Raw genomic sequence first — 27,603 nt, 5'->3', positions numbered from 1 at the left:
AGCTGGACCTGTTAAATATGGTTCAGGAAATCACAAAGAACATCTTCATTATTTGAGACCTGGGGTCTTCAGCTGGCCTACTCAATCCTAAAATTTTAGCAAGAATTTACTACAGGCATACCAGTGTATTTGAGTTGATGGAGATTAAAAAAAAAAAAAAGTCAAGAGCAGACTTTTGTACTTGTAAGGTGGGTGTAGGGGCCAAGGAAAAGGAGAAGAGAGAAAGAAGGTAGAATTCCAGTGGAAGAAGCCACACAGAAGGGGGAGAGGACCAGAGGGAGTGTGAAGATGAGGGAGGGTAGGACTGGGATGTGAGGAGATGCGGAATTTGTCACTCAGAATTCCTGTGGCAAATAGAGCACAGATGTGGTTTGGTCTAATAATGTCCTTTTTTAGTTTTTTTTTCCTAGTCAGGCATACAAGACCATCATATGGGTCTCAAACAAATGCATGTAAAAGTCTGTCAGAGGTGCCACCACTAGAATATTCCAGTGAAAGAAAGTGGCCCAGCTTCCTTAGTGAAGGAGTGGACAATCATGATCTGGGCTACCCCAGATTTCAGAACCAGGGACCATAAACACACATGACATGAAATGGAGACAATATTCCTTGGATGATTCAAACAAAAACACTTCTACCTGGCCATGGCTGGTGTGGCTCAATTGGTTGAATTGTCATCCCATAGACAGAAGGGTCTTGGGTTCAGTTTCCACTCAGGGCACATGCCTGGGTTGCAGGTTTTGTCCCCAGGGTGGGTGCCAGAGGCAACCAATTGATGTTTCTCTCTCTCTCTCCCCGCCTTCCCCTCTGAGCATGTCCTCAGATGAGGACAAAAAACAAACACATACCCATACCCACTTACCCATTAAGGATTTTAATATCAATATGAACTCTAGGTCTCTCTAGCTATATAATCTTAGGCAAGTTAATGCACCCCAGTGAGCCTCAGTTCCTTTTTCTTTAAAATGGGAATAATAATTCACCCTTGCATGGTTGTTGGGATCACATTTGATTGGTACTAAGCAAATATCATAGCTCTTGGCAGGTAAAAGAAAACGAATAAATGATAGCTTTTATTATCATCATCATCATGATGTTAAAGAATAAAGATTTAGTGTTTCTGGACCACAGTTTTCTCTTCTGTTAAGCTAGATGGTGGGGGCCAGATTCCTAAGAGCACTTACATACAGTTCTAATTTATCCTCTGTGATTTCACTTTTACTTGCGTGGTCTGAGAACTGCCTCTTTTTTCTTCTGAGTCATAAGTAACTAGGTCAAAGATACATTGCTTTGAACACCAGAAAACTGGAGCAGTGGGTTATGCCATATCCCTTGTATCTTGGGTTTATCTCAGTTTCCTGATACCACTCAGTTTCAGTATTACTGACTGGTTTTTCCAGCTTGTCTGTCTGTCTCTCAGTATTTTTGTTTTGTTTTGTTTTTTTGTTTTCTCTTCCAGGGTAGGGATCAGTAAACTCTATGAAAAGGGCCAAATAGTAAATATTTTGGGCTTTCCAAGCTGCATAATCTTAATCAAAACTACTCAACTCTGCTATTTAGTGAAATAGCAACCCAGACAATATGCAAACAAATATATGTGGCTGTGTTCCAGTAAAAACTTATTTATGGCACTTAACGTGAATTTCATATAATTTCCATGTGTTCTACAATAGTATTACTCTTTTGATTTTCTTCCCCCACAAAATAAATACACAAAACCCATCCTTAACTTGCAGGCCATACACAACAAATAACAGATAACATTTGGCCCACAGGCTAGTTTTTCATCCCATTTTCTAGGAAAAGTTCCAAAAAGAGAGAGAGAGATTTTCATCCCCTTCTCAAAATCTTTCCAAAGAGCCCTGTGCTTGGTCCATACCTGCCCCCTCTTTCCTGCTGAGAGGGCTCCAATATTTTCTGGGGACCCCATGACCTCATACCCCCACCACAATGAAGGAAGGACAAACCCACTTACCACATGATCATGATCACTAACTTCATTACAATCTCATTCAAAATGTTGAAGAAGTCGACCATCAGCTTGGCCTGCTCTCCCATCTTTCCCATGGCGATGCCAAAAGCAATGAAAAACCCAATCAGACCTGTTGGGTGAATCACATTGCACAGGACACATTATAGAGCATGTGTTTCTTCTCCCTTGTTCTCTACCATCCCCAATGTATGAAGACTCATGCTCATGCCTGCTATCCACCCTATGAATGAGGCATGAAAAGACAAGAGCATTAGATGTCACATTGAAAATACTGTCGTCCTAATAATAATGGCTTTCCTTAACACTTCCCCTGAGCAAGTTCAATTATCAGCAGTATTAGTTCCTTGAAGAAAATAAATTCATTTTCATTCCAAACTAAAAGGTGCTCTCCACTTTCTTCTCACATATGAAATCATGTATAAGCTGATTTATTAGTCTATAGACTAATGAAGGAAAGCTTGTTGGGACTTAGGGCCAATATGAAATTAGCAGATACTAAGTAATCAATAAAGTCTCTGCCAGAGTTTGGTGTTATCCCAAATTAGTACATTGCTGGTATATTTCACTCTAAGAAAATCTAAATGTAAAATTATTTTTTTTAGGGGGCAAGGGAAAGTGGTGGGGGGAGGATGCAGAGACAAATATATTTGAAAAAATAAATTAAAATAAAATTAAAACAATAAAAAAAGAAAAAAATAAAATAAAATTATTTTTCTATGGCTACATGCCTAATGTGAGAAGGAGGAGGAATGTTGAGAAGTCAAATGGAAAACAAAGAGAAATCCAAAACATTTGGGAAACCCCAGATGACCCAGTTTGTTTGAGTTTAACCTGTTATTTATTAATTTATCATAATTCTTTTCATGGTCAAAGTGGTTAGAATGCTGTTTCCAAATAGTATTTTTTTCAAGGTCTTGAAGTCAAGGTGTAGACTTTGTTACTTTCTAGCCCCTTGGCCCTCCTCCCCTCACTTGAGAGGGTTTGACTTACAGATAAGCCCAGCCCCACCTCAGTCTCCAGGGCCAACCCAAATTGCGCCAGAAGGATTTGAGGACCTGTGTCGCTGCTCCTTGATATCAGCATCAAACTGCACTAGGGCCTGGACCAAATCCAATGCTCAGCCTGGATCTTATTTCTCTGTTGGCTTTTTCCTTATTCCCTGTGCCTCAGTTTTTAGTCCTGGGAACCTACTCTATACTTTAATTCCTCCAAGACCTGGCTTTTTGCTCCTCATTAACCCTGTGCCTGGCCTGGAGTCTCACTCAGATCTCCCTGGGACTGGGCACACTACTTGGCTGCAAATGGCCCCATAACTGCATGGGAATGTCTGGATTTCTGATTGCCAACCACCATGTGCCCCATTCCCCCATCCTGGCCCAGTATTGCCACTCTTAGGGCTCCAATTCTGATGACTTGCATGGATCCACCAATGTCCCCTTGGCCATAGGACATTGCTGTCCATCCGACTTTTCTCTCTGATCTGCAGTATGCGTCAGCCTCTCTCCCCTCTCTCTTCCTCCTCTTCCCCACCATACCTTGTCCTAGTTTGGCAGGCCTAATTTCTACTTCCTCCCTCTGATATCCAGTTTCTTACTGTGTCCAGTTATGCCTAAAGTATTGGGCTATATCAGGGAGATTGTAGCACTATAGTCTGATTCTCTCAGAGGGGAATTTTTTTCCTCTCTGAACCTCTGATTTTATCTTTTCCCTTGATACCAAAACCACTTACAACCCCACACCATGCACAGATCAACCCAGATTATTCAGCTCCCCTTCAACGGACTTCTCCATCTTCAGCAAAAAGAACCCAATACTTGCAATTGGGATTGTTAATCACTGACATTTTAATATTTCCCTTTCCAGCTCTTGGCCAGAAAGAATGACAAGTGATTTACTAGCCGTGAAGACAAAGGCTCAGTAAGAATTAGATCCAGGAGAGACTAGCCTGGTTCTGCAGTCATGTATGAAATGAAATCCAGGTTGTTCTCAAACCCTTCTCTTGAGCCCATGGAGAGGAGTCTGAGGTGTATGATAAGAAATAATCTGAACAGTCTGGCCTAGAATAGCTAGTATTACCTGGTTAACTGCATTTGGACATTTTAAGAGAAAATGAGCAGGGTCTCGAGGTCCCAAAGAACTGGAATAAAAAAGTTCTCCTAGCAGGGTCAGCAGAAACTGGCCGTATCAATGGGTATGAGAGAGAGCTGGTTAAAGGGCCATCTTGTACTGTTGATTTAAGCAGTTGGGATTAGAATAGAGCCCAGAGTGCTCTAGAGGTTTTTTGGGGAAGAACGGAACCTTTAAAGAAGTGAGAGGCCAGAGCCAGAGTTTTATCTTTACTTATTGCAATGCTTGATCCTTGGGACTTTCCAAAGCCAAAAACAAAACACAAAGAAAGTCACCATCTCTGCCTTTGGAAAACCATGGAAAGAACCATATTTCAGCTTTACAAATGGGAAGTTTCTCAACAGTCTAACTTCCCTTGGCTTTCCAGGGCCTCAGACTGTACTTGGAAACCCATGCCCAGCTTGTTATTTCCCTCTGGAAACACTGACTCATTCAACTCATTCTGGAACAGTGGTGTTTCATTTGAACAAAGCCCTCTAAGACGTGGTCCTTGAGGGTGAGAGAGTTGTGAGATGTGTCGAAACTCCCCAGTACAGTCAAAGGTCGTGTGACTTCCCAGAATCCACCAAGACTCAGCAAATGACCTTGAAAGTCTTCCGAATGATTCATTCCAAAGCTTTGGCTCCTTTATTCATGGCTTCAGCCTCCTTCAGAGTGTATGGAAGACTGAAGAGACACTTTGCTCACTGGGTTTGGGAAAGCAAGGGTACTTGGGAAGGTCCTGGAAGGGTCACAGATATCTGGGCAGTGGGAGACAAAAGCTACTCTGGGGTAAATGCTGAGGGTATTTGTAAACCTTCCTTCTCAGAGGACTCTTCCATTCTCTCTTCTCTCCTTCCTCCTTCATCTCACACTGATGGCAACAGTGTTTACTGGTTTTTCCATTGCCTAGCAACCAAGTCAGCTTATCGCCACCCTCAATCCCCACTTACCCAACATGCTTCCTGCCACGCCAAAGGAAAAAAAAAAAAAAGAAACCTCACTGAAGCTTCTGCTTTTCAGTAGCTAGACAATCCTTCCCCATCTACCTCTTTCAATTATTCCAGATAAAAAGGAGTAAAGTTACCAAATTTAAAACAAACAAACAAACAAAAAAAACAGGACACCTAGTTAACATTTGAATTTCAGATAAACAATAAATTAATTTTTTAATATCAGTAAGTCCCATGCAATATTTGGAACATACACTAAAAATTACTTGTTATTTGTCAGAAATTCACATTTAACTGGGCATTCTGTATTTTATCTGACAAGCCTACTAAGGAGACAAGGGTATTCAATCTCCTAGATGGGAAAGTGGAAGTTCCACTGAGCTCAGCCATTTCTAAACAGCTCTCACTCAAATCCTGAGAAATCTTGCTTGCATGTATCAACATACCGCCTCCATCCAGATTCCCCATTTTCCCCAGGTTATGGCCATGCGTCCCTCTTTCTTGTCTTGCAGGCACCATTCTAACAGTGGATGGGGGCTAGGGTGGGCAGTGGGCTCAGGGCATAGGTGGGTAGTAAACTGAGCCAACTGGAGTCACTCACATTATGGAGAGGTCCCTACCCTCTGTGGAGCGTGTTTCCTTATTGAGTTCCTCAGCTCACCTTTTACAATGATAGTAGCTCACGTGAATAAAGCACATGGCATGTACAGTTGTGCTGTACATGCACGATCTCATTTCATCTTCATAGTAATCTACAAGAGAAATTCCAATCCACTCCCACTTTACCAATGAAGCTCAGGAAGTAGGGCAACTGCTGCCCATGGTCAGGTAACCGGTGAGTGGGCCATGAGGGGCCCAAGCCCAGTCCATCCATCTCAAGAGCCGAAGAACTAGGATGGCATGCTAAGGCTCCAGGCTAGGGGACAGCGCTCATTAGAAGCCCAGAAAGTTAAACAAGGTAATCTCCTGTTGATGAGCTTCTTTGGGCACCAACATGTTCCTCCTGATAGTATTGCATTTACTTATAGACTGTGAGAGCTGGGGGTGAGGGGGGACATCCCCCATGCCTAGCACAGTACCGGTATACAAGGCCAATTTAAAAAAATGCTTAGGAAATGAAAGAATTGGATGTATCACTTTATGAAATGGAGGGTCAAAGAAAGTGACTTGCTGGTGCCACACAGAAAGTCAGGGAACATGCCCGTGAATGTTCATCCTGTCTCTTTTCCCAGGCCTGACCCCTCTCGTTGTCATGCCCCTCAGGCTATTGCTTCTGCCCATCTCCCTCTCCCTCAATCCCTCAGCTACCTGTCCCAGTGACCTTCAAACGGCTCCCCAGAGAGAGCCTCTTGCTCCCCCTAGAGGACAGCAGAGCCATGGGTTTCCTGAGGACAGAGAGAGGGATGTGAGTTGCTGAGAGACAGGTAAGGCTGGCCATTGTCTCTGAGGCAAAAGAGCCCCACCAAGGAGATGAATACCCATTGGCCTACCTAAGACATTCATGCCGTCCTTGAACTCCAGGCCCTTCTTGATAACCACCTTCGTTTCCTCAGGTGCCTCCGTTGCAGCCTCAGTCAACAGGGAGACGACAGAGTTGGTGACATTGCCCTCCTCTTCAGACTGAGGTGCCACCAGGACTTTCTTCGTCACCGTTTGAATCTAATGGAGTGAAAGAAAGAAACACATAAAGATGAGGCTTGGACCAAAAGGTTACCGAAAGCCTGGCCACTTACCTAAAGTCCCTAGTTATGTTAAAAAATAACTAAGAAATGTCAAAACAAGCTTATGAAAATCGGGCAATAGTTTATGTTTGTGTTTAACAAACTGAGGTTTTATTCCACATATACAGTGGGATACGATTGTCCTCATCGCATGATAATTACAGGATTTATAACACTTATTTGTAACAGACTACAGACAGAGCCATTCAGTAATGGGACACGAGCTTCAAGTGTGGGGATGGATGACTGCTTCTTGAGCCCAATGATTGTAGCTTTGTGCCTCAGGACAATCTCAAATGTCCAATATGGACATTCTTCATAACTGTGAGGCCCAGCTGGATGATCCTGTGGCCTCTTGTGATGGAATCTGGTCAAGAAGAAGGGGACAAGGGTCATCCCTTCATGGTCTGCCTATTTGGCTCCTTCCTGCCTGGTTCCTATGGGATGAAGCCTTCACAGACCAACTCATGTGTGTCCTTCCAGGGCCTTCCAGGCTCTGCTGGAATCTCCATCCGGGTGCCAGATGCGCCAGCTGCCAGCAGCCACCATGATATGGGCATTGGCTTGTATTTCAGGCCCAAATGGAAGCTGGGAAGACACCTGCTCCTTCTGGATAGTGATGCCAAACCTTACTCGATGTTCCCGAAGCATCTCCGTGCAAATGGCCTCCTGAGAACCTCTCATGCTATTCCTCGACATCTGTGGCAGCCATCCTATTTTTAAAGGTGCCAGGCACCCTGCGTGCAGAGTCCTGTGAAAATTCACATCTGAGCCCAGAGAAACACTCCCTCCAGGGGCATTAAAATAGAACTCATGCAGAATCCTAGAATGTCAGCACTGGCACAGAGCAGGCAACAGATGGCTGAACCTTCAATAGATATGGGGAAAAAAAAGCATGGAGAGCTCAAGTGACTTGTCAGACATCATAGAGCTGTTGGCAGAGCTGGGACTTCAACTCAGATGGCATGACCAGCACTGAGTTCTTTGCACCGTGTGTGTGCTGCACGATAAATTCTATGGGCCCAGTCCTATTACAGCTGGGCCCAAGGGTAGGCAATGCTTAATCTGCCTACCCTTAACCATTCATCTGAAATGGCAGGGAATAAAGCACCTCTCCGAGATGAGGCAGGTGCTCTCTGTTCTAGCCTAGCCGCATGCTCTTGGGTAGGCAGGAAGAAAGGCCAGGCGGAGTGTGTGAGGTGGGAAATGCGCAGGTGTGGACCCTTTGGTCTGGGCAATGTTGGCATGAAGAGACAATTCAGGAGTGATCCTAAGGGAAGATTCTACGAGCAACAGAGCTACGCTCCCAGGAACAAAGAGGGGACCAGAAGCTGTCTGAAGACCTATCCTGAGAATACTAAAGAAATAAAAGCTTCAGAAGTTCAAAGTTGTAATGGCCATAGACCTAAATAAATGGCAGTTTCCAGGATCAGGTTGGAGACCAGGTGCTCTGCGTTTGACATCTATTATCTCTTATGTCAAGACTGGTCCCTCAGGCTCACAGGGCTAAGTAACTAACCCCAGGACAGACAGCTAGTAGATGCTGAAGCAGACTTCGAAATGAGTGATGCTTGACTCCAAACCCATCTTTCAAGTATCATAGAGCAGTGGCTTAAGTTGAATATAGGGAGGCAGGGATATGGAAACACAGGTCTGATTCTCTACCTGGGCTCTCAATTCAGTGCCTGTTTGGGTTGGACAACCCTACTTAGGTGCCAATTCTATAGTCTACATGAGAACAAGCCACCAGGTCTCTCACTTTAAAACCTGCAAAAGCCTGCTCAGGGACCTTCCCACCTCTCTTCTTGTCTACCTACAAACACCAGGTAAGTATAGCTACCTAGAGCTCTGTCTATATCCATAGATGCCAGGATGTCGCTTTTTTAAATAGAAAAGCAGCCATCTCTCTGCCTAAAACTCTTTTAGAATAAGAACCCAAGTCTGACCCCAGCTCCCCAGGCCCTGCCCGAGCTGGATTTTGCTTCCTCCCCTCCCTGCCACTTCCCCCACACTGGCCTCCCTTCTTGCCTCTGAACCCACTAAATACCTTCCGGCCCTTGCCCACCTGCACCTCTGCTGAGCAGGCCATTCCCCCCAGTTCTCACCCAGCCATCCTGATCCCTCAATGTCTCAGATTCAGACAGCTCCCGCAGTTACTGCCTAGCCTACCATCCTGCCTCCAGCCCTTAGAGCACACATCTTTTCTAAGTATCTTGTGTGTTTACCTGATATTCTTTCTGATCTAGCCCCCCTCACACTCACCCAGTATAAGTAAGCTCCACAGAGCAGACAGCCCAACTTCCTCATTCCCTTGGCCTTCTGAATGCAGCAGAGAGTGTGGCACCTGGGAGGTACTCATAGCATCTGCCAAGCGAGCAGACACAGGTCACTGAATTCCATGGAAGAGAAGAACCGCTATGGTCCCTATCGCTGGTCATGGTTAAATGTGCTCGGGCCACACCCTACAGCCACGGATCTCTTGGCAACCTCACCTTGTTCCCCAGTCAGCCTTAAGTAGCAAGAAGGAGGCCTTCCTGCTCTCCAAGACACATGCCCTGGCACCTCAGGTGAGACAGACTCTGTTCTAGGGACAAAGCAACTTCTTTTTTTAAAATTTCATCTTTATTATATTTTTTTCCATTACCATTTTGTTCCCTTATACCCCTCTCCACCCAGCAATCACCCCACTGTTGTCCATGTCCATGAGGCACCTTCATCTTTATGTCCTTGTTAACTGGTCATGAAGCCCTCTCCACCCAAGGAGGCGATTTGAAATAACCTTGAGCTTGACCTGTGGACAGGAAGGCGCCATTCCAGTACCCTTCCCCTCCGTAACGTAATGTCACCCTGTAAGAGTTCCCTTTCTTCCAACACTTTTCAAGGCCCGCCTAAGCCCCTGGCAGGACAGCTAGTTTAAGGTCCCCTTCCTCTGGGCTGCCTGAAGTCTGGCTTAAGGAATCTGTACCCTCCCTCTCCCTGAGCTAAAAGATTCCACCCAACTCTTTCTCTGTCCTAACCCAAAGGGAATGTGACTCTGGGTTTTGCTGGAGGACTAAGGGCTCATTCCTCATATGAATTTTGCCAGTGGAGGGGGTGCTCAGGATGGGCCTGGGACAGGGAATGCCACAGTCCTCTATTTTAGTGCCGTACAGTGCCCCCATGCCACGCGTAGCTATGTGCAGAGAATTCCCTTTGACCAGAGAGGTCACCAAGCACAAGTGTGGCAGGCCACAGAAACTCACCCCAAGACCACAGCAACAGCGCTGAATGCCTGCCTGTTTCTCAGTCCTGCTTTATACACTGACCTCCTGCATGGAGCTTGGTCGGGACTAGAACCAGAAGGAGGCCCCAGTCTGTCCCTCCCCTGTCCTGCTCATGTTGCCCCCACCCCAACTCTTCTACCAGCTCAGAACCAGAATGCTCTTACCAAAACAGCAAGAATAGACTTGGCACCCAGTTGTGTCTATCACCCCAAAGCAAGCAAATTCACCTAAGCAGGTTGGCGGAGGGGCAAGCACGTTATACAAGGAGAGGGCCAGTCAGCACCCACCTCTTTCTATCTACTCCACATCCAGGTGCCCTTGCCTGGAATGGCTCTTGTTCATACAGCTTCTTGCTACAGGGGCACTAAAGTGGCATCAGGAATCAGGGAACATACCCCAACCCAGAGTAATCTGGGCTCAGCAGTGGTTGGCAATTGCATTTTGGGGGCAGCTGGGAATGCAGACTTTTCCTCTAAGTGAACTGTTTCCTAAGGTCATTCTTCTGGGATTCCCTGGAAATGTCCGAAGGAAGCTTCTTGGTTCCAATTTAATTCCCACTTGAGCTGATGGGAACTGAGGTGTATTCTAACCTGAACTGGCCTTAGGGCCAGGCAACAGGCTGGTGAGTGGGGCCCAGGCAGCTAGCTCAGTGGCTTCACTCAGCAGAATCGTCTATTCTGAAGAATCACAGCTTTTTAAAAATAGATATGCCTGTATGCAGTGGGTAGGAGTGTTCACTGCTGCAAACTTTTGCAGTTATTTTGCAAAGCCCAGCAAATTCAAAATATAAAACTCCTTGGCAGGATGTTTTAGCTTCTAGGAATTTATCCTTTAGAAATGCTATGCAACCACAAAAAAAAAGAAAGCAAGCGCGAGAGAATGCTGAAACACTCTGAAATGAGAAAGCAAGGTGCACCATGGTATATGTAATGCAGTAACACTTGGGTGGATTTTTTTTTTAAAGATTGTATACAAATGGATTTTACATACACACACAAGCAAAATTCTCAGCTCTAGGGATGGGAAGGGAAGACTTGAATTTTTACTTTAATGTACATACATCTATACTATTTAAACATTTCACAATCCTCATGTGTAACTTTCCTAATTTTAAAAATACCCAATTCCCCTGCCTACCCTGGAGATTTTGGTTCTGTTGAGCATGTGTATTTTTTTAAATACATCATCTGTGGTTTGGCTATACTGCCAAAATCTAGAACCACTGGGAACTCTAGAGGGCTGTGGGCAAGGGTGATAAAAATGTCCCTTGGACAACACAGACATTGGACTAAAAAAAGAAAGACAAAAAAGGAAAAAACAAAACAAAACTAGAAGTGGTATTGAGAGCTAAAAAAAAAAACAGGGGTGGGAGGTTAAAAAAAACCCACACAACTCTAAGCCCCAAACCCTGCCCCAGATCACCTCATGCATCCCTAGAGAGAGGTAATTAAATATTAAGACAATCACTCCCTAGATCCGGTTCATTGAAATAGACTCTACGTTAGCACCTGGGTAAGCCGGGAGCTGGGACAGGTGAGAACATCAGAACTTTGGGTTACCTGTTGAAAACAGGCTTGGACAAGGTTTTCTGGGAAGAGATTTCTAATAAGGTCCAAAAAGGCATCCAGGCTGGACACTTCATCATTCTTCTTCCCAGGCCCCAGCTGTTTCTTCAGCTTGGGGTTCCCTGGGTGGATGGCCAAGACCAAGATGACCCCCAGGACCGCGGCGATGATGGTTGTGGACATGTAATACACCATGGCTCTGGTGCCTAGGCGCCCGCTGGCTTTGGCATCCAGGCCTGACAACCCTGGATGGAAAAGAAATCCAGAAGAATTAATTCTGTATTGCTTCCGTTAATTGCCCATCTCTGCATACCTATAACTTAGCTTCCTAATAGTCTGATGCATTAATGCTTAATTAAACCTCTTTCTACTAAATTTCTGGTCAATCCCACAGTTCACAATTCTATTTTTTAAGGGCATTTTTGAGATTCTACAAAACTGCGGAGAAATGATGATCTCTGATCCAGAGTTTATAAACTGGTCAGTGATTAATTTTTGTCAATCTGCAAGAGTGAATTAAAATAGAATAAATTTAATTTTTAATCATGAGATTATATCCTCCCCACTTAATTGGTGTCAAAATATCCTTTTATGAAGTGATGGTGCTGGTGCATGCTAGTTTTTTTTACTTGTTTTCTCTGTTGCTGTTGCTTTTCATGTCCTCACTTGGGAAAATAAAAAGCTGGTAGCCCCACTTCAAGCCTTAAAACTTGTGAATATATTACAGATCATTGAAATTGAGTAAGGAATAGTGATGCAGAATAGCCCTCTCATATTCTCCATCTTGTGTAGGGATGAAAGAACACATGCATAAAGCACTCCCAAAACCTGGGTGCTTCACCCAAACTGTGGGAGGTTCTGTGATTGTTGGAGGAAATTCCAAGCAAGTCACAAAAACTCCAGCGTTCGTGGGTTTTTTTTCCAATTGTTTCTTCAGTTCTTCTACTTCCTGGTTTCAGTTCCTGCTTTTACTAGGCAGAGAGATAGCACCCCATTTTTGGCATGGGGGAGGAAGTCCTTGATGTTAACGTTTTTGAATTAAGCTGACCCATATATAACATGACCCACTTCTTACAACCTAAAGTCTAGTTCTCGCCAATGGAGGGTAGGCTTCCTTATCAGGTTGGCTAGCATGCAATCTGTTAAACAGGCACAGAGAACATTTTCTCTGGTTTGGAAGGGAACACTTAAGGTGAAAGCACAGCCTCACTCAATCTGGGGTTGAACGAAAAAGAGTTTCCGGAGCCCAAGCCCCAGCATTTCCAGTCACTGGGTTCACTGGTTGAAGATATGAGACTATAGGATGACCTGCCTTAGCATCTGAATCTCTTGGCATTACCAGAGTCTTGCTTCTTTTACAAAGAGGACAGTCCAGAGGGACAATTTTCTCAAGGTCACCCAACCTGCCAGCACCTAAATATAGAGCAAAGCCCAGCATTTCCCCTTAACTTGGAGCTTAGTCTATAAACTTCAATTTATAGGCTGTTCTAGTAATATCATTTGGTAAGGAGGAAGGTACCAGTAGAAGCCCATGGAGGGAAAATACTCTTTCACCCATAAAACAATTTTTTTCAGCTAAAACAAGTGACTGTGATATATATAAGGCTAATTTTCTTCTGAAAAAGTCAAAGAGCTTTCCTATCTAGTATTACACTTATTTTAATACTTGCCTCTACACCCAATTAAATAGTAAAGAAAGTTTCTTTTCTATTTATTACCTTTATCAGTTTCTGAATAAACTATAATTTAGAAAATGAGAAAAATATACATTAAAAATTAGAATCACTACAGGTACCATCATTTTTAACATAAGCCTGCTTCCTTTTTAACTTTTTTTGCTGGACAGGCAGATGGACTGACCGATAGATAGCACACTTCTTTTAGTGTTGATTGTCCCCATTTTAGAGACAGGAAAACAAAGGCTCTAACGTGAAATGGCACAGATGATCCCATTCATTCCTGCAACTACACTGAGACTCAATGGTCAATCCAGAAGCTGGATCAAGAGTATGGCCCGCTTCGGCCAGGCACCACAGAGGCAGGTGGACTTACCTGTGATTAAACTGGAGATGATTAGAGGGAGGATGAGCATTTTGAGCATCCTCATGAGTATATCCCCTGGGAAGGCTATTAACATAACCACGTCAGGGTGGATAGGAGATGCCAAGCGAAGAAGCCCTCCACATACTGCCCCCAGGATGACACCTACAAATAAGGAAAGGGGGGAAATCTGGATTTATTTTTTACCCTTGTCGAATGAATATAGCTCTGAGATTTTATATCGGTGACATTGACCTTTCCCATTATTCTCTATTATCAGATGATGAAAAACATGTAACAAAAATACCACTAGATAAGTGAAGCTGATTTTGAGGACTAGGAAGAGAATATTGTGTACCTCCAGCTCCTCTAAAAGGCAGCTCTGGAAGAGTCAAGGACAGTCTCCTCAAGGCTTTATGGGAAGTATACCATGGCAACTGGACTCCAGCTTTTTTGAGACTATCATCCATGTGTAGTGTCAGAGATTTGTCAGTAGAAACAACAACCGGAGTGTCAGAGATTGCTTCTTCTCTCAGCCTGGCCACATGTGTTTAATGTGTTTCTTCTCTTTTTAATTGGATACCCGATAAAAGGAACATTTGATTGACAAAGCTAATGTGAGTTTCCTGTTTCCTTCTGTTTCCTTTAACTTCCAATAATTTCCCCATGGTTTACCCTTCAGAAGTTTTGTCCTTCACTTCTGTAGCCTGTTACATAATCTTTAGACTCACTGATCTTATGCAAGATCAAGGAGGGTCTCTAAAAATACATCACTTGAGAGGAAACACTTTAGGCAAAGATGCTGGCAGGAGCCTTTTGTTTTGTATACTCAGGGATTCCATGAGAAAAACTTCAGATTTCTCCAACCAGGCAGCCAACATAAACAATCCTTGTGGAAACCACAAATCAGGTTATTACACCACTGACTGGGAGGAAAGGAGGGAGTTCCCAGTCTAGGGGCGACAGCGTTAACTCCAGGGAAACAAAGGGAGTCACGTGACCAAAAGCCTGATCTTTTCTTCTTCTATAGGTGAAAGATACTCTCCTTCAAAACTTATGATGAATGACATGTGCTTATGTGGAGGCTCACCCTTGGAAAGCCCTGCCATGCCTGTGGCTTCCTTTTATTAAGCAAGCTGAGCGATGGCAAGCTCCCAGCACTGGCCCTGGTACACTGAGATCTGAGACAACTGACTCAGAACAGAAGCCATGGCATGAAGGGTGCGGGGAGGCGCGTGGGGGTGAGCAGGTAAGCTTTCCATTGCTTCTGTGTGTAGCCTACCTACATGACAGCGGAAGGACAAGGGAGGGATCAAGAAAGGAAATGGTGTGGTTGTCATTATAAGAAACTGCAATTTACCACATTTTCAACAAACCCTGGTTGAAAACCTAAGACCCAAATAGTCACACAAAAGGACAACCGTGGCATGGGTGAGGCCTGAAGCAGGGGAATAAGACCTTTGAGATAGACCAGGAGAAGGTCAAGGCTTTAAGACGAGCCTCTCCCACACTGACCTCAATGAGCTAATGTGCTAAATTAATCTAATAAAATTTCAGACGAACTCAGACCTTGCAAGCCATCTTAGTGGGGTTTTCTGCAACTGTTGCCTTTATCTTGATGGAGATATTTCTCTCATTGCGGTACACTGACCATCTGCTTTCGAATCATCTAGAAGGTTTGTTAAGATACAGAACCCAGGACTTTGCTCCAGGTGGCCCATAGGCAAGTCCCCACAGGTCAGTAGCCCTGGGGGTCTGCCACCCTCATGGGCAATGTCTGCGCGCACTGAAATTTGAGAACCACTCGCATCCCAGGGAGGAAAACTAATGGCTGGGGCAGGTGAGGGGGAAGTGATACCATTGAGGCAGCCCTGCTGGGACCAGCCGGAGCATAGCGGAGGGCTGGCTGCAAGAACCAGCTTCCCTGCAGAGCCAGGAGAGACCGACAGAAGAGGGGCAGGTGGGGAGGTGCCTGTCACCTACCAAACACCGTCAGAGTGAGCAGGAGGTTCTTCCCCAGCTTGTCGCACAGCCGCCGCCCCAGATGCCGGGGCTTTGGCTCCTCCGAGCTGAGGTGGCTGTCGTGCATTCGCACTTCGACCTGCTTGGGCATGATGTTGGCACTAAAACAGAAGTGAAGGCCATGGTTAGCGACTGCAGGGCGCCTCCCCGACCCTGTTTGAGGGATACCAGGTAGGAGGAGGAGTAACAGGCCTCCTCCAGGCATGGGAATCAGGAAACTTTGGGGAGAAAATCAAAACAAAAAAAGCAACTCAGGGTATCCCAAATCCTAATTCACCCAGAAGCAGGACATGAGGACTCACCAAACGTTTACGTACCAGGAGCTTTGGTCCCTATGACCTTGGATCATCACAGTAAAGAAAGGCTGCAGGTAGAGGGGGCATTTCCCAAGAGCTGTTAACCCCGTAACACTCAGAGACAAGTATCCCAGTCCCATTTGACAGAAAGTGACTTGCCCAGGGTCACAGGCTAAAAGAAATGGAGATCAAACCCAGATATGTCTGGCTCCAAAACCTGAGCTCTTTCCTTCTGTAACAGCTGTGAAAGGGTGACTTTTGAGTAACTAAGGTCACTGCCTAAGTGTTACTAAATTAAAATGCCTCCAAGCTCAAGCCTTCCCCATCCTGGACACAGAAAAGTCTTAAATGCCGAGAGTCCAAGTTTTGTCTCTCTTTCAGAAGAGATGGTTTATCCTTTAATCCTCTATGGTCTTGTAAAGATCACTTGCATTATCAGGGCTCTGCTAAGCTGCCCAGGATTCAGTATGACTCAGTGTCACACAAATATGGTCTTAAGAAGCATGTGATCACCTTCACCCTGAATGCAGTCCAGCCCTTTTCCAGATAAATCCATGTGGTCCCAAGCTGTGCTGAGAGTCTACAATGGAGCCCTGGTGAGGATAAGGGGCATACTTGCTCTTTTTTTGAGTTTTGTTATTTCCCAAGACAGTAAGATTTCAAATTTAAGCTTGAGAATTGACATAGAGAGGCCAACATAGAACACTTGATAGTTGCCATTTGCAATCACTGTCATTTGATAAAAGAAAAAAAAAAACAGCCTTTAACATCTAGAAAGGCAGGCCACAGTCTCTTAATAAATGACAGTGCCTTGTGAGATAGAGAACGTTAGCCTCACTCAGATATTCTCACTGCAGACTGGAGAACATGCCCTTCAGGACCAACAGCGATCTGCAGAGCTGTAGTTTGCCATCATTGGTTATAATGGAAATAGCATAGGTTTTACAATCAGAAAGTCTGGGTTTCAGATCCTGAACCCATCACCTGCCAGCTGTGTGGTGTGTAGAAACAAGGGCTTGATGCCAACCTTGAGGAAATTGAACACGATCACCGATGATAGAGGCCTGGCCTGGCAGCTGACACAGGCAGTTCCTTTCTCCAGAGACGATGAAGAATAAACATGCAACAGTCATCAAGTTCATGAGGAGGGTGACATTTAACTCAGGGATCTACCCAGGTGCACCACCATTCCAATTAGACACCATGCTTAGTGTCCGATCTCAGAATTAAGGCCAGAGATCCAAATACAACGACACACTTACTTTTTCATAACAGGCTACTTCATATACTTGCTACCAAAGTGCAATTAAAATTGGTAATACTGTTGCATGGTCTGGTAAAATGCCCAGAGGAAATTATTAGTCAAAATTATAAACTTCTTTGTGTCTATCTACTCGATGGCCTAATTTCCTACTCATTTTGTCAGCTGTCAGGCAACCTCTGACTATCTCACATATGTGCGTGCTAATGATCACTCAGACCATCTGAAAAAGAAAATTGGACATGACTGATCTCAGCAAGCAGATGAGGTCCTTCCTGATCAGCAAGCAATAAATACCACTTCCTCTCATCACCAAGTGAAACAGACAGAAAAGTTCTTGTTACAACACGGCAGGGGGAAATGATCAAAACAATCTTTTCAACATGGGTAGGCCATATTTTTATGTTTGCATTGGAATCTTTTTATATTTTTAAACATTTCTCTAGCCAGTATGCTGAAGCTCTAAACCAGAAAATTGGCAACTAAGAATAGGGGTCACATGTATTTGAAATAGTGACTGTATTCCATTAGCCAGCCCTTGGTAAACCTCTGGGACCCCCTTGAGGTTGTCACCCCCTGCCTTCTGTTTCCACTGAATCCCTCCTGCCATTGAAGTTAGAATCAGGCACATGGTTGGCATTTAAGTGAGACTAACAAGCATTTAAAGCAAACATACTGGCCAGATCCATATAAGTGTCAGGCACCAAAACATCCACGTCAAAGTGAAAACGTGCAAATACTAGGTTAACATACACACCCGATCCAGCAATGTGTTGGATGCCCATTGTACACAGTTTTTACTTGCACAAAATATGCTTAATGGTGTGTTTTGTAAGCCATGACAAAATGTCCCTGAAGCCCTGAATCAAAACAGCCACATCAAAGTGGCAACATCAAAATGCTATGAGCCCACAAGTATTTATTGAGAGAATTCCTGTAACTTGCCCTCTTGGCATTAAAGAAATGCTCCAGGCTTATAGGAGTTTCTAACATCTGCACATCGAAAAATTTTTTTTAAGTGCATCAAGGCTTCAGCTTGCATCTGGGGACACAGGGAGTCTCTTAAGAACTCTTTGTAAGACTCCACACCAGTCTAAGCGATCCCTGCATGCCCAGACCCCCGAGAGCCTGGACTGGGGCATATGATGGAATATCATGTCACATAATATTATATAACACAATATAGAGATGCTTCTAAGCCTTATAATCTTCAGAACAGATATAGTTTTTAAAATGTGATTACAGACATAGAGAGCTATGTAAATGCTGGTTACTGAGTATACATAGCAATGATGGCACTGGCAAGGCTAAGGGGTATTTACAGAGCACTCTGTGTCAGACTCTGTACTCGGCCATAGGAAGGTGTAATCCTTGCTCTTCAGGAACTTATAAGGGGAATCAGAAATTACATTGTACCTTACTTGTCTGCTTTACCTATGGGCCATGAAAATGTTCTGCCCAGGATGATACAGAAAATGGTAAGAATGATACTTAACCTAGTTTTGGGGAAGAAGAAGAGTGTCCTAGAAAGGCTTCCAAGAGGAGCTGATGCCAGCTTTGGATCTTAAATGACGGATGGAATTTAAATGTGTACATCTCTCACCAGCCGTGCACTGTGGGAGTGCAGGACTGTGACCTTTAACACCTGGTACCAAGTGCTTGATAAATGTTTGTTCAAAGATATGAAGAATTGGAAAACAGCTAGAAAGGGCACCTTGCTTTCTCCTGGGAACAAAGCCCTTCTGCGATGGACCGGAACATGTCACTTCGGCAAGCCCCTTACCTTCTTACCTTTGTTCTACAGATTTCCACTGAGCACATATTACAGGGCCCATGCTGTTTCAGGAGCTAATGATAGCGCCAATCAACAGAACAGACAAAGCCCTTGTTCTCATGCAGTGTATGCTTTAGTGGAAGAACAAATAAATGGATAAATATATTTCAGGTGCAGATGAGTGCTAGGCGGAGGGGACATGTGGGAAGAAGGCAGAGGTATTTTTGCATCAGGAGACCAGGGAAGGCATCTGTAATAAGGAGGCATTTGAACAGAAATGTGGAGGGAATGAGGGGTCTCCTGAATTAATTGTGCAATGTGTCCAGAGCTTAGCAAATAAACGGAATATACACAGTTTGGAAATATGCATATCCAAATTAGAGCCTGTAGCTCCCACCAGATGTAACTCCTGGTATCCATGTGTTGGGTTTTAGCATGGGCACTGATTCAAATGAATGACAGCTTAGTAATGCTAGGCCCTATTACCACCAGGAATATGATAGACTTTCAGTGACTCGCTCAGCTCCCAGTGAAAGAAAAGCAGCCCCAGGGAGAAGAGAGCTGGACACAGGCAGAGGTCTGAGGTTGCAGTAGCCTGCAGTTTGCTTCCATAGCAGTGAGCAGAAAGGGCAGAAGCTGGTCTGGGTAAGTCCACTGGATAAACACAATAATTATTTCAAGTGAGCACACTTACCCTGTACGAATACTCCCTCACTACCACCTGTGTCTTTGCAGACAGACCCACATGCTAGGGAACTGGAAAGCCCAGGTGTGACTTGGTTATACCAAATTCGCCAAGCCTGATGCTTTCCAGCACTGTGGGCCACCACTAGTTCTATTTGAGTGCCTTCTGAATGGAAGATTTAGCAATGCAATTCCTGAGTAGTGGAAGTTTCCGTAGGCCGACTCTGCCAGATCACTCTCCACTCCCCAGCAAAGTAAGGCCGTGTGATGAGACAGCTGTTGGATAATTAGAAGCTTGAACAATGAGCCTATAATTTCCTTCAACCAAAACTCCTCCATTAAATTATTAAAACAGCTGTTAATTTTGCAGTTGCTGCCCCGTTCTTTCTCACACAAATCCACGAGTCCTGCTCCCGTGACAAGCTGGGAACATTTTTCTTTGACTCAAAAAGGAACATATAATGGGGCTGGTGCTAGGTTTTAAATTATTCTCAGAAATTGCTTTTTATTAGCATCTGATTTCCCTCGCTCTGCCAAGAGCCTCTACTAATAGGCTCATTAGATGTGGGGTTGAATTCAGAGTTCCTGCCTGTACACTTCGGCTTTGCCTCATCTGGCACCAAATTCTTTATTCCTCCTTCACTGGTTTGGTGAGTTGGTAACAGAACATTCCCTAGGGGGAACCTAACAGCAACTGGATGCGAGGTCTGCCGCAGGTATCACCCGTCCGGCCTTCTGCTGCCTAAATCTAAGAACGTGGGGAGGAAACAGGAGATTGCCCTAATGGGTCGGGTCCTTGGGAACAAAAAATCCTGTTTGTTGAAGGGACTTTCCCCTAAGGTATTTGGCATGTTTGGAAAAGAATGCTGGAAATACCACTGGTATCAGCTCTGAGTACTGGTCACCATGAAGCAGTGATTACAGCTGTGACTGACCCACATCTGGGATTTCCCAGCTCCCTAGAGAATGCCACTGTTGCTGTAAAAGGGACTGGAATTCTAAGGCAGCTGGGCATTTCCAACAGCCCTCCAGTTCCTCCACCCTTGCTAGAACCTGTAAGACCTGGTTAATGTCAAGAGCCTTCACTGACCAACAAGTCAGAATCTCTGTCTGACACTGCTGTGTATCATAGATTCTGAGAAAGAAACCTAGAGGTTCAGAAGCTTTAATCCCTTCTTCTGTTCACTTTTAGCCACCGTGTCCATTTCTTGATCATAAGAAAGGCCCTGCCAGGGAACTCCAGACTTCACAAATGATACACTGTTTCTGTAGTTTTTTTCTTAATATTGGATGGTCCAGGATCAGAACTAGTGGGCAACATGAGACTGAAAGTTGGCGGGGGTCGGGGGGTGGCCTGGGTTTGAATTCCAGGGCTCCTGCTAACTGGTGGTGTCAGAAATAGCATGCACGTAAAGTGCATGTAAAGTTACTTGACCACAGTCAACAGAGAGAAGGGTAAGAACTAAGAAATGATAAAAACACACTTTACTGTAAGACACCAATAGAATTTAGGTATTGGTGTTGGCTGATTTTCATTTTTTAGGTCCCAGGCTCTCAATCTTTAAAATAAAAGGGTTGGATGAGAAATTCTTGAATGTTCTACATTTCTGTGATTCTCAGGTTCGAGGGGGTATTAATAGCCCTCCGTTCCAGGAATATAGCCTCCATTGTATGCCATTCTATCCAGAACTGAAAAAGCTTAGCATTTACCAGGAGACAAATCACTGCATCAGCCACAAGGGGACAGCCCCATCACTGCACACATCCCTCGCAGGGAAGGCAGACAGGCGCTTAGAGACAAGAGGCAAACCAACAATAACCACCCTTTCTTTGTCTTTATGTCCATTTTTACCTTTCCTATCTCTGCTACAAAAGCATGTTTTTCTAGCACTACTAAAGCTGATTCAATCCACATTTCAGAACTAGACATCTTTTTAACCTCCATCCACACTTGACCAATTCTCAGTCTAAATTTCTAAGATAGGCAGGTCAATACCATGAGAATAGGGATGCACAGGTGAAAGGGCATTGGGACCAGCCAATTGCCAAATGCACCACTAAGTCACCAAAAAGCCACCCATTGCATTCACAGCCAAGTCCTTGGAACTGGAGAGGCCGCACTCCCGAAAACATTTGAGATGAAAATTTGAGGGAAAGTGGTCTTTTTCTCCCTATCACTTTCCAAGAGAAGGGGCCCAAACTGGCTAATGAGATGAATGGCAAATATGGAGTGAGCAGGGGCCTTTGGGCATCCTCACAAAAGGGGGAATGAGGAAGCAGTACGAGATAATGTTGTGAAAGGATCACTAAAGATAGCATTCATTTTGCCCAGAACAAGAGTTAAACACCACTGATAAGCAGCCATCTGAAGGCAGCTTCATGGACTACAATTACATGATTACAAGGCCATTGGATTCTTAGTTAAAATCTTCAAGTTACAGCCATAGTTGGGATGAGGTGTTTGTCTGCCCTCTTGGACAATAATACCCAACTCACCAGGTCAGTACAGAGCTTAAATAACATGTAACGAAAGCACCAACAGTATTTAATATAACTGATACTCAATTTTAGTTTCCTTCCCTTGTCTTAAATGACTAAAATGGTGCAAGACCACCATTAAGACAGTGTATTTATAGTTGAGTTTTTGTAAACCACTTTGGTAACCAAGGATACTTGTGCTTTTTACTAAAAGAAAGCCCCAGAATAGCCCAAGTGGCTGGGGGCCTGGAAGGTCCCAACGCTGTAAGCTTCCATATTGCAGAATGACTGGAGAACCTCTCACAGAGCACCAGGAGTACAGCCTTAAGTATAACACCTCTGGACTTTTGTAAAATCCTCCCCAGGGTTGAGACCTAAGCTGGCCTTGACCCAAAGGATTTACCCATTTCCAGAAAGGCTCACCACCAAAGCAGAAATAAGAAGACACCAAGGAAAAGTGAAACTCCAGGGCTGGGTGAAAGACTAGGGTGGGGTGTTTAATCATCCTAAATTGGGGACCTCTTCTACAAATAAAGATTACACTGCGGTCAAGGCACACACTGGCCAGCCCAGTCCCCATAGGCATGTTGATTCTGAAGTAATTTCTACCCCCTGTGGTTCGTAGAACATGAAAATGCATTTGAAAGCTTCACACAACTGCAATAAAGTAAGGGAGATTCATTTGGCATGCAGCCTGCGTTTGAGCCACAGGAAACTTGGCCCCAGTTCCAGTTTGCCTTGAAGCAAACTGTGTCCTCCAGCTAAAACAGCCTCCCCACACCGCCCCCCCCAACCCACTTCTTAGGCTAACTTCTATTTCTTCTTTAAAACCCAATTCCAGCATGACTTCCCTCAGGAAGTCTTTGTGGATGCCCAGGTTTGCTTTTTTTAGATGTTGCTCCTATAGCTTACTTGCTTATCTGTGTTTGCTTCTCTCAAGGTGTTTTTACTGGAAAGGACCTCTTTTGAGGTATTTATCACAATTTACTTGTATTCCTCCCCCCCCCCCCCCCCAGAATATAAACTCTTTGAGGGCAAGGTCTTGACTTATTTGACTCTGTCTCCCTTACATCCAGCATGGTTCCTTGCATAAAGCAGATGTTCAATTATTGTACGTTGAACAAATAAATGAATTAGTAGGCAAATAGAATTGTTGGAAAGCATGTTATAATCACAGGCTCGATATGACACTTGGTTTTAGTGGATAGTGTTCTGAAAGACTGGGAAATCTGAAAAGAAGTGAGAAATGAGAGCAAAAGTACAAACAGCTGCATTAGAAAAGCCAGTGGGTGGCAGAAAGGTGCAGGTTGGCGCCACACAGAACTGACAGTTCCTTACGGGTGGCTTTGATCCAGCAGCCCTGCCCAAGGCATGGTGGCCCCAGCACTCAGGAGAAGATGCAGCCATGAACCAATCTGGGCTCAGCTAACACGGCCTTCAGGGGAAACACCCAATTGCCAAGATCAACATCTCTAAATCTCGATCCTCCAAAATGTGGTCATTCTACCAAAGAGCATGAACATGATGGAATTCCAATTTTGAGGTGCCCTCTGGATTAACAGAGCTCTGGACTTGACCTCAGGTCTGGGAGGTTCTTTCTCTGGCCCCGGAAGCTTCTCAAAATGAGCTTCTCCCATCGGTCCCCTGGACAGGGGAGTGGTTGGGCCGCAGAAAAAGTATATTAATTAGCTGCAGTGCCTTTAGGTACCTGAAGAAACTGGGCCAGGTTTACAATAGCTGCAACTTTTTGGGCATTTTGGACACACCTTACAATTGTTTTCTTCAGTGCGGTCCTCTCCCTTCCTGAGAAGAGCAGTCTGTCTGTGTGTCTTTTTTCTCCTTTAGGCCCAGCAGCCAACCTTGCAACAGTGTCTGTGCCAAGCAAGAAGACAAGTCAGCATCATGACCATGCAAATGGTGAAACTTCCCTGGGCTGGCATTCGAAAGGCTACACTATGCTTCTGAGGGGCGATGTTTCAGGACTTCCTAAAGTCACTGACTCCTGGCTCCAAGGGGCCTGAAATATCTTGAGCGACCCGTCCCTTTGCATCCTAGTAGGGGCCCCAGACTGAAGCCAGAAACCCATGGAAAAGCAACCTATTGACTGATGCCCCAGCATTAAAGAGATTCTCAGGGTTCTCCCTAAGAACAGGACTTGCTGGGAAGGACCCCCTGACATTGGTCCTGGCCAGAGCCACAGCCAAAAGCCAAATAAAAGGAGGGAAAGTCAGGACGTTGGACATAAACTTTGCCAACTCCATGCTATTGCCCCAGCCAGTTCCAAAGTCAACTGTTTAAAACTCCCTGACCTCAACAGAGTTTCTTGAAGGCCAACAATTTTCTTTTTATTTTTAATCTGGATGCAAGTTTCACATGTGTTCAATTTGTGAAAATTAACCAGCCTGGTCACTTAGAAGTGTGTGCTTTTTTCTATGCATGTTAGACTTGAATAAAGCATTTGAAATGAACCGGCATACTAAATTTGGTATTAGAAGTAAATACACATAATTTATCTAGCTTTGGCCTCCCAGTGTCTGATTCCCATATTAATGATTTGCCAGCAAAAGAATAGATGCTAATTTTGTCCCCCAAACAACTTGTATTTTAGGAATGCATAAGAGTCTCCTTCAGATGAAAGGAAAACAGCTTTGGGGTAGCCCAGGTTACAAGAGAGTGATCTCTATGGCCAAAGCAGAAGACTGTAGTCTTCATCTTCCTTCCATTCTTCCTTGCCTACAACTGCAAACGACTCTTACATGCACCTTGTTTATCTCCCATAAGAAGAGTCCCTGCGGGCTCTTCTCCTTGTGTTGATCTTTTAAGTGATAAACAATAACCATCATTTCATCAGTTTAACTTATTCGCAAATAAGCTAATAATCACATTTGCACAGTTCCCAAAATATTTTCACACCCGTTAACTCCTTTTGTCTTCATGACAATGTAAGTCCATCTCAGAAATGAAGAGATTGAGGCTCCGGGAGATTCTGAAACTTTCCTGAGCTCACAGAGATGAGAAGCAGCAGAGCAGGGATTTCAACCAAGGGGTTCCACAGCCCCCATTAAACCTGTCTGTCCCCTGCCCTTGGGTCCGGAGTTCTTAGGGTACATCCTTTTTAGGGGTGATTGCGAAGTAACAGACATTAAAAACATCTACCTCCACTACGTCACTAGCGACTTTTGATGGAGGTAGTCCTAGCTTCTGGAGAAGGAACACAGAGAGAGGAGTGGGCTGCTAGGTGAGGGAGAAGACAAAGTGAGCTCTGGGAAGCCATCACCTTGTCGCCTGCCTCAGACAATCCGTGTTCCTGCCTCTCTGGCCTCAGAGGCACTACCTTGGGGGAGTGGTGTCCACTTCCCTGACTCCTCCCCTCAGCCGGAGCGCCCAGGACTCATCCCATTCCTGCAGACTCAGCCCACACAGGCTGCTGTGCAATAGCCATGCGGGTTCCCTCTAACTCCAGGGCTTCACCTGGAAGGACTCTGCATCTCAGAGGGACTCAAATGTCTGGTAATTGGTAATAATTAGGATAAAAATGAGGATGACAACCATAATGATAGTGGCAGACATTTATTCCAAGCTAACGTTGTACAAGACACTTCTCTAAGTGTTTTAGTTGCATGAACTCATTTAATTCTCACAATAATCTCATGAAGGAAATACTATTATTAGTGGCTTATACTGAAGGGGAAACCGAAGCGTTAAATTGTTAAACTATTTGCCCAGTATCACAGTTTGTAGGTAGTAGAGTCTGGATTTGAACCCAGGAAGAACTTGGAAGAATAGGTCAGCCCACTCTCTCCAGCTCTGAAAAAGCTGTTCTTTGATGTTTGGTAGCTTTATACTAGCAGTAAGCATTGACCTGGACATCTGGCCGAAAGAGTGATTTTGCTTTGGGGGAGAAAAGCCCAGAGAGAAAAGGCTAACGCCTAGTCCGAACCAGAGCCTGGTGCAAGAGCTACACTCGGTGGTCACAGAATCCTGGGATTTCAGGCCTAGAGAGGCGTCCAGTCCCCCTTCAACCATGGACAAATGATGATCTGATCCAGCGACCCCCAAATCTGTCTCTGGATCCCTTGTTAAAAATACAGGTCTTCGGAACTTATGTCCACACAAAACCTACACACAAAAGATCATAGCTTTAGTCACAGTACCCAAAACTTGGAAGCACCTGAGCTGTCCTTAGGAAGTGAATGGATAAATAGACTGTGTTACACCTACCCAACGGAATGTTACTCAGCACTGCAAAGTAATGAGCTATCAAGCCATGAAAATACATGGAGAAAACTTAAATGCTTATTATTAAGTGAAAGAAGCCAGTTTGAAAAGGCTATATATACTGTGTGATTCCAACTATATGACACTCTGGAAAAGGGAAAACTATGGGGACAGTAAAAAAAAAGAAAAAATCAGGGGTGAGAAAGGGATGCATAGGCAGAGTACAGAGGACTTCAAGGGGAGTAAAAATACTCTGTATGATACTACAATGTTGGATACATGTCATTATGCATTTCCAAACCTGCAGAATTATAACACCAAGAGTGAACCCTAAGGTATACAGTGGACTTTGGGTGACAATGATGTATCAATATAGGTCCTTTGATTGCACCAAATGTACCATTCTGGTGGGGGATTGTAGATTGTTGGAGGGGAGGGGCTGTGCATGAGTGGATCCAGGGTATGTATGGGGAATCTCAATTTTGCTGTGAACCAAAACCTGCTCTGAGAAAATAAAGTCTATTAAAAAAACACAGATCTCCAAGGCCCATTCCTGCATATCTTAATTCAGTATGTCTGTGTGGGGCTTGTACCTCTGGACTTCTTAAAAAGCACCCAATGTCCCTTTTGCAGTCAATATACATGCTGATGTCTAGTCAATGTCTGAACAGTGCAGTGAAGGGGAGCCTATGACTTCGCACATCTCACCATCTTGCCATGCGGCAGCTTGGACTATTAGAGAGCTCTTCCTTTAGTGCAAGCCTCGATCTGCAGTGGACTACATCTCCTTCCATTACCTATTTCCCCTGTTTTGAACAACCATTTGCAGTTCATGGTGTTCGAGGACTATATTATTTCTTACATTAGAAACTTAATTGACTCCTTGATATGGCTCTTTAGAATAATCCTTTCTCGGACCTCCAACCTACTTTTTTCATGTCTCTGGGTTCTGCACCTCACACTTCATCACATCCATACTGTTTTCTTAATGTCTGAATGTCTTCCCCACTAGACTTTAGACTGTGAGGGAAGGGCCTGTATCTACCCCTGGGCCCAGTACTTCTTAGGCACTCGGTAAGACTTTGTTGAGACATGATTTGTAGATGCTAGGGGACCCAAGTCTACAGGGCCTGGGAGGTGCATTTGGCAGCAGTGGTGGGAGCCTTCCCAGCTCAGGCACTGGATAAAAGGTTCCTCCTCTGGATGTGGGTGTGGAGAGGAGCCTAACA

At 44.5% G+C, this 27,603-nt stretch overlaps 1 protein-coding gene across 10 annotated transcripts in view; it reads right to left on the bottom strand.

Moving 5' to 3' along the window:
• SLC1A2 (solute carrier family 1 member 2) overlaps positions 1-27,603 on the bottom strand; it is a 138,690-nt gene that overhangs the window by 38,013 nt on the left and 73,074 nt on the right. For 6 of the 10 annotated variants that reach the window (XM_054585906.1, XM_054585904.1, XM_054585903.1 and 3 more), the window contains 6 exons: positions 23,923-24,028; positions 15,625-15,764; positions 13,654-13,806; positions 11,596-11,846; positions 6,543-6,711; positions 1,976-2,102 (listed from right to left, as the gene is read on the bottom strand). In XM_054585906.1, the coding sequence (XP_054441881.1) occupies positions 1,976-2,102; positions 6,543-6,711; positions 11,596-11,846; positions 13,654-13,806; positions 15,625-15,754 (830 nt within the window). In that variant the 5' untranslated portion in view covers positions 15,755-15,764; positions 23,923-24,028. The remainder of the gene's footprint in view (positions 1-1,975; positions 2,103-6,542; positions 6,712-11,595; positions 11,847-13,653; positions 13,807-15,624; positions 15,765-23,922; positions 24,029-27,603) is intronic. The other 4 variants (XM_054585910.1, XM_054585911.1, XM_054585909.1 and 1 more) reach the window with 1 other exon arrangement.

Source organism: Pteronotus mesoamericanus, unplaced genomic scaffold, assembly GCF_021234165.1.
Source record: "Pteronotus mesoamericanus isolate MK-2021 breed Mesoamerican mustached bat unplaced genomic scaffold, CSHL_Meso_final contig_90, whole genome shotgun sequence".
Classification (NCBI taxonomy): Eukaryota; Metazoa; Chordata; class Mammalia; order Chiroptera; family Mormoopidae; genus Pteronotus; species Pteronotus mesoamericanus.
This window is presented reverse-complemented; position numbering and strand designations above follow the sequence as displayed.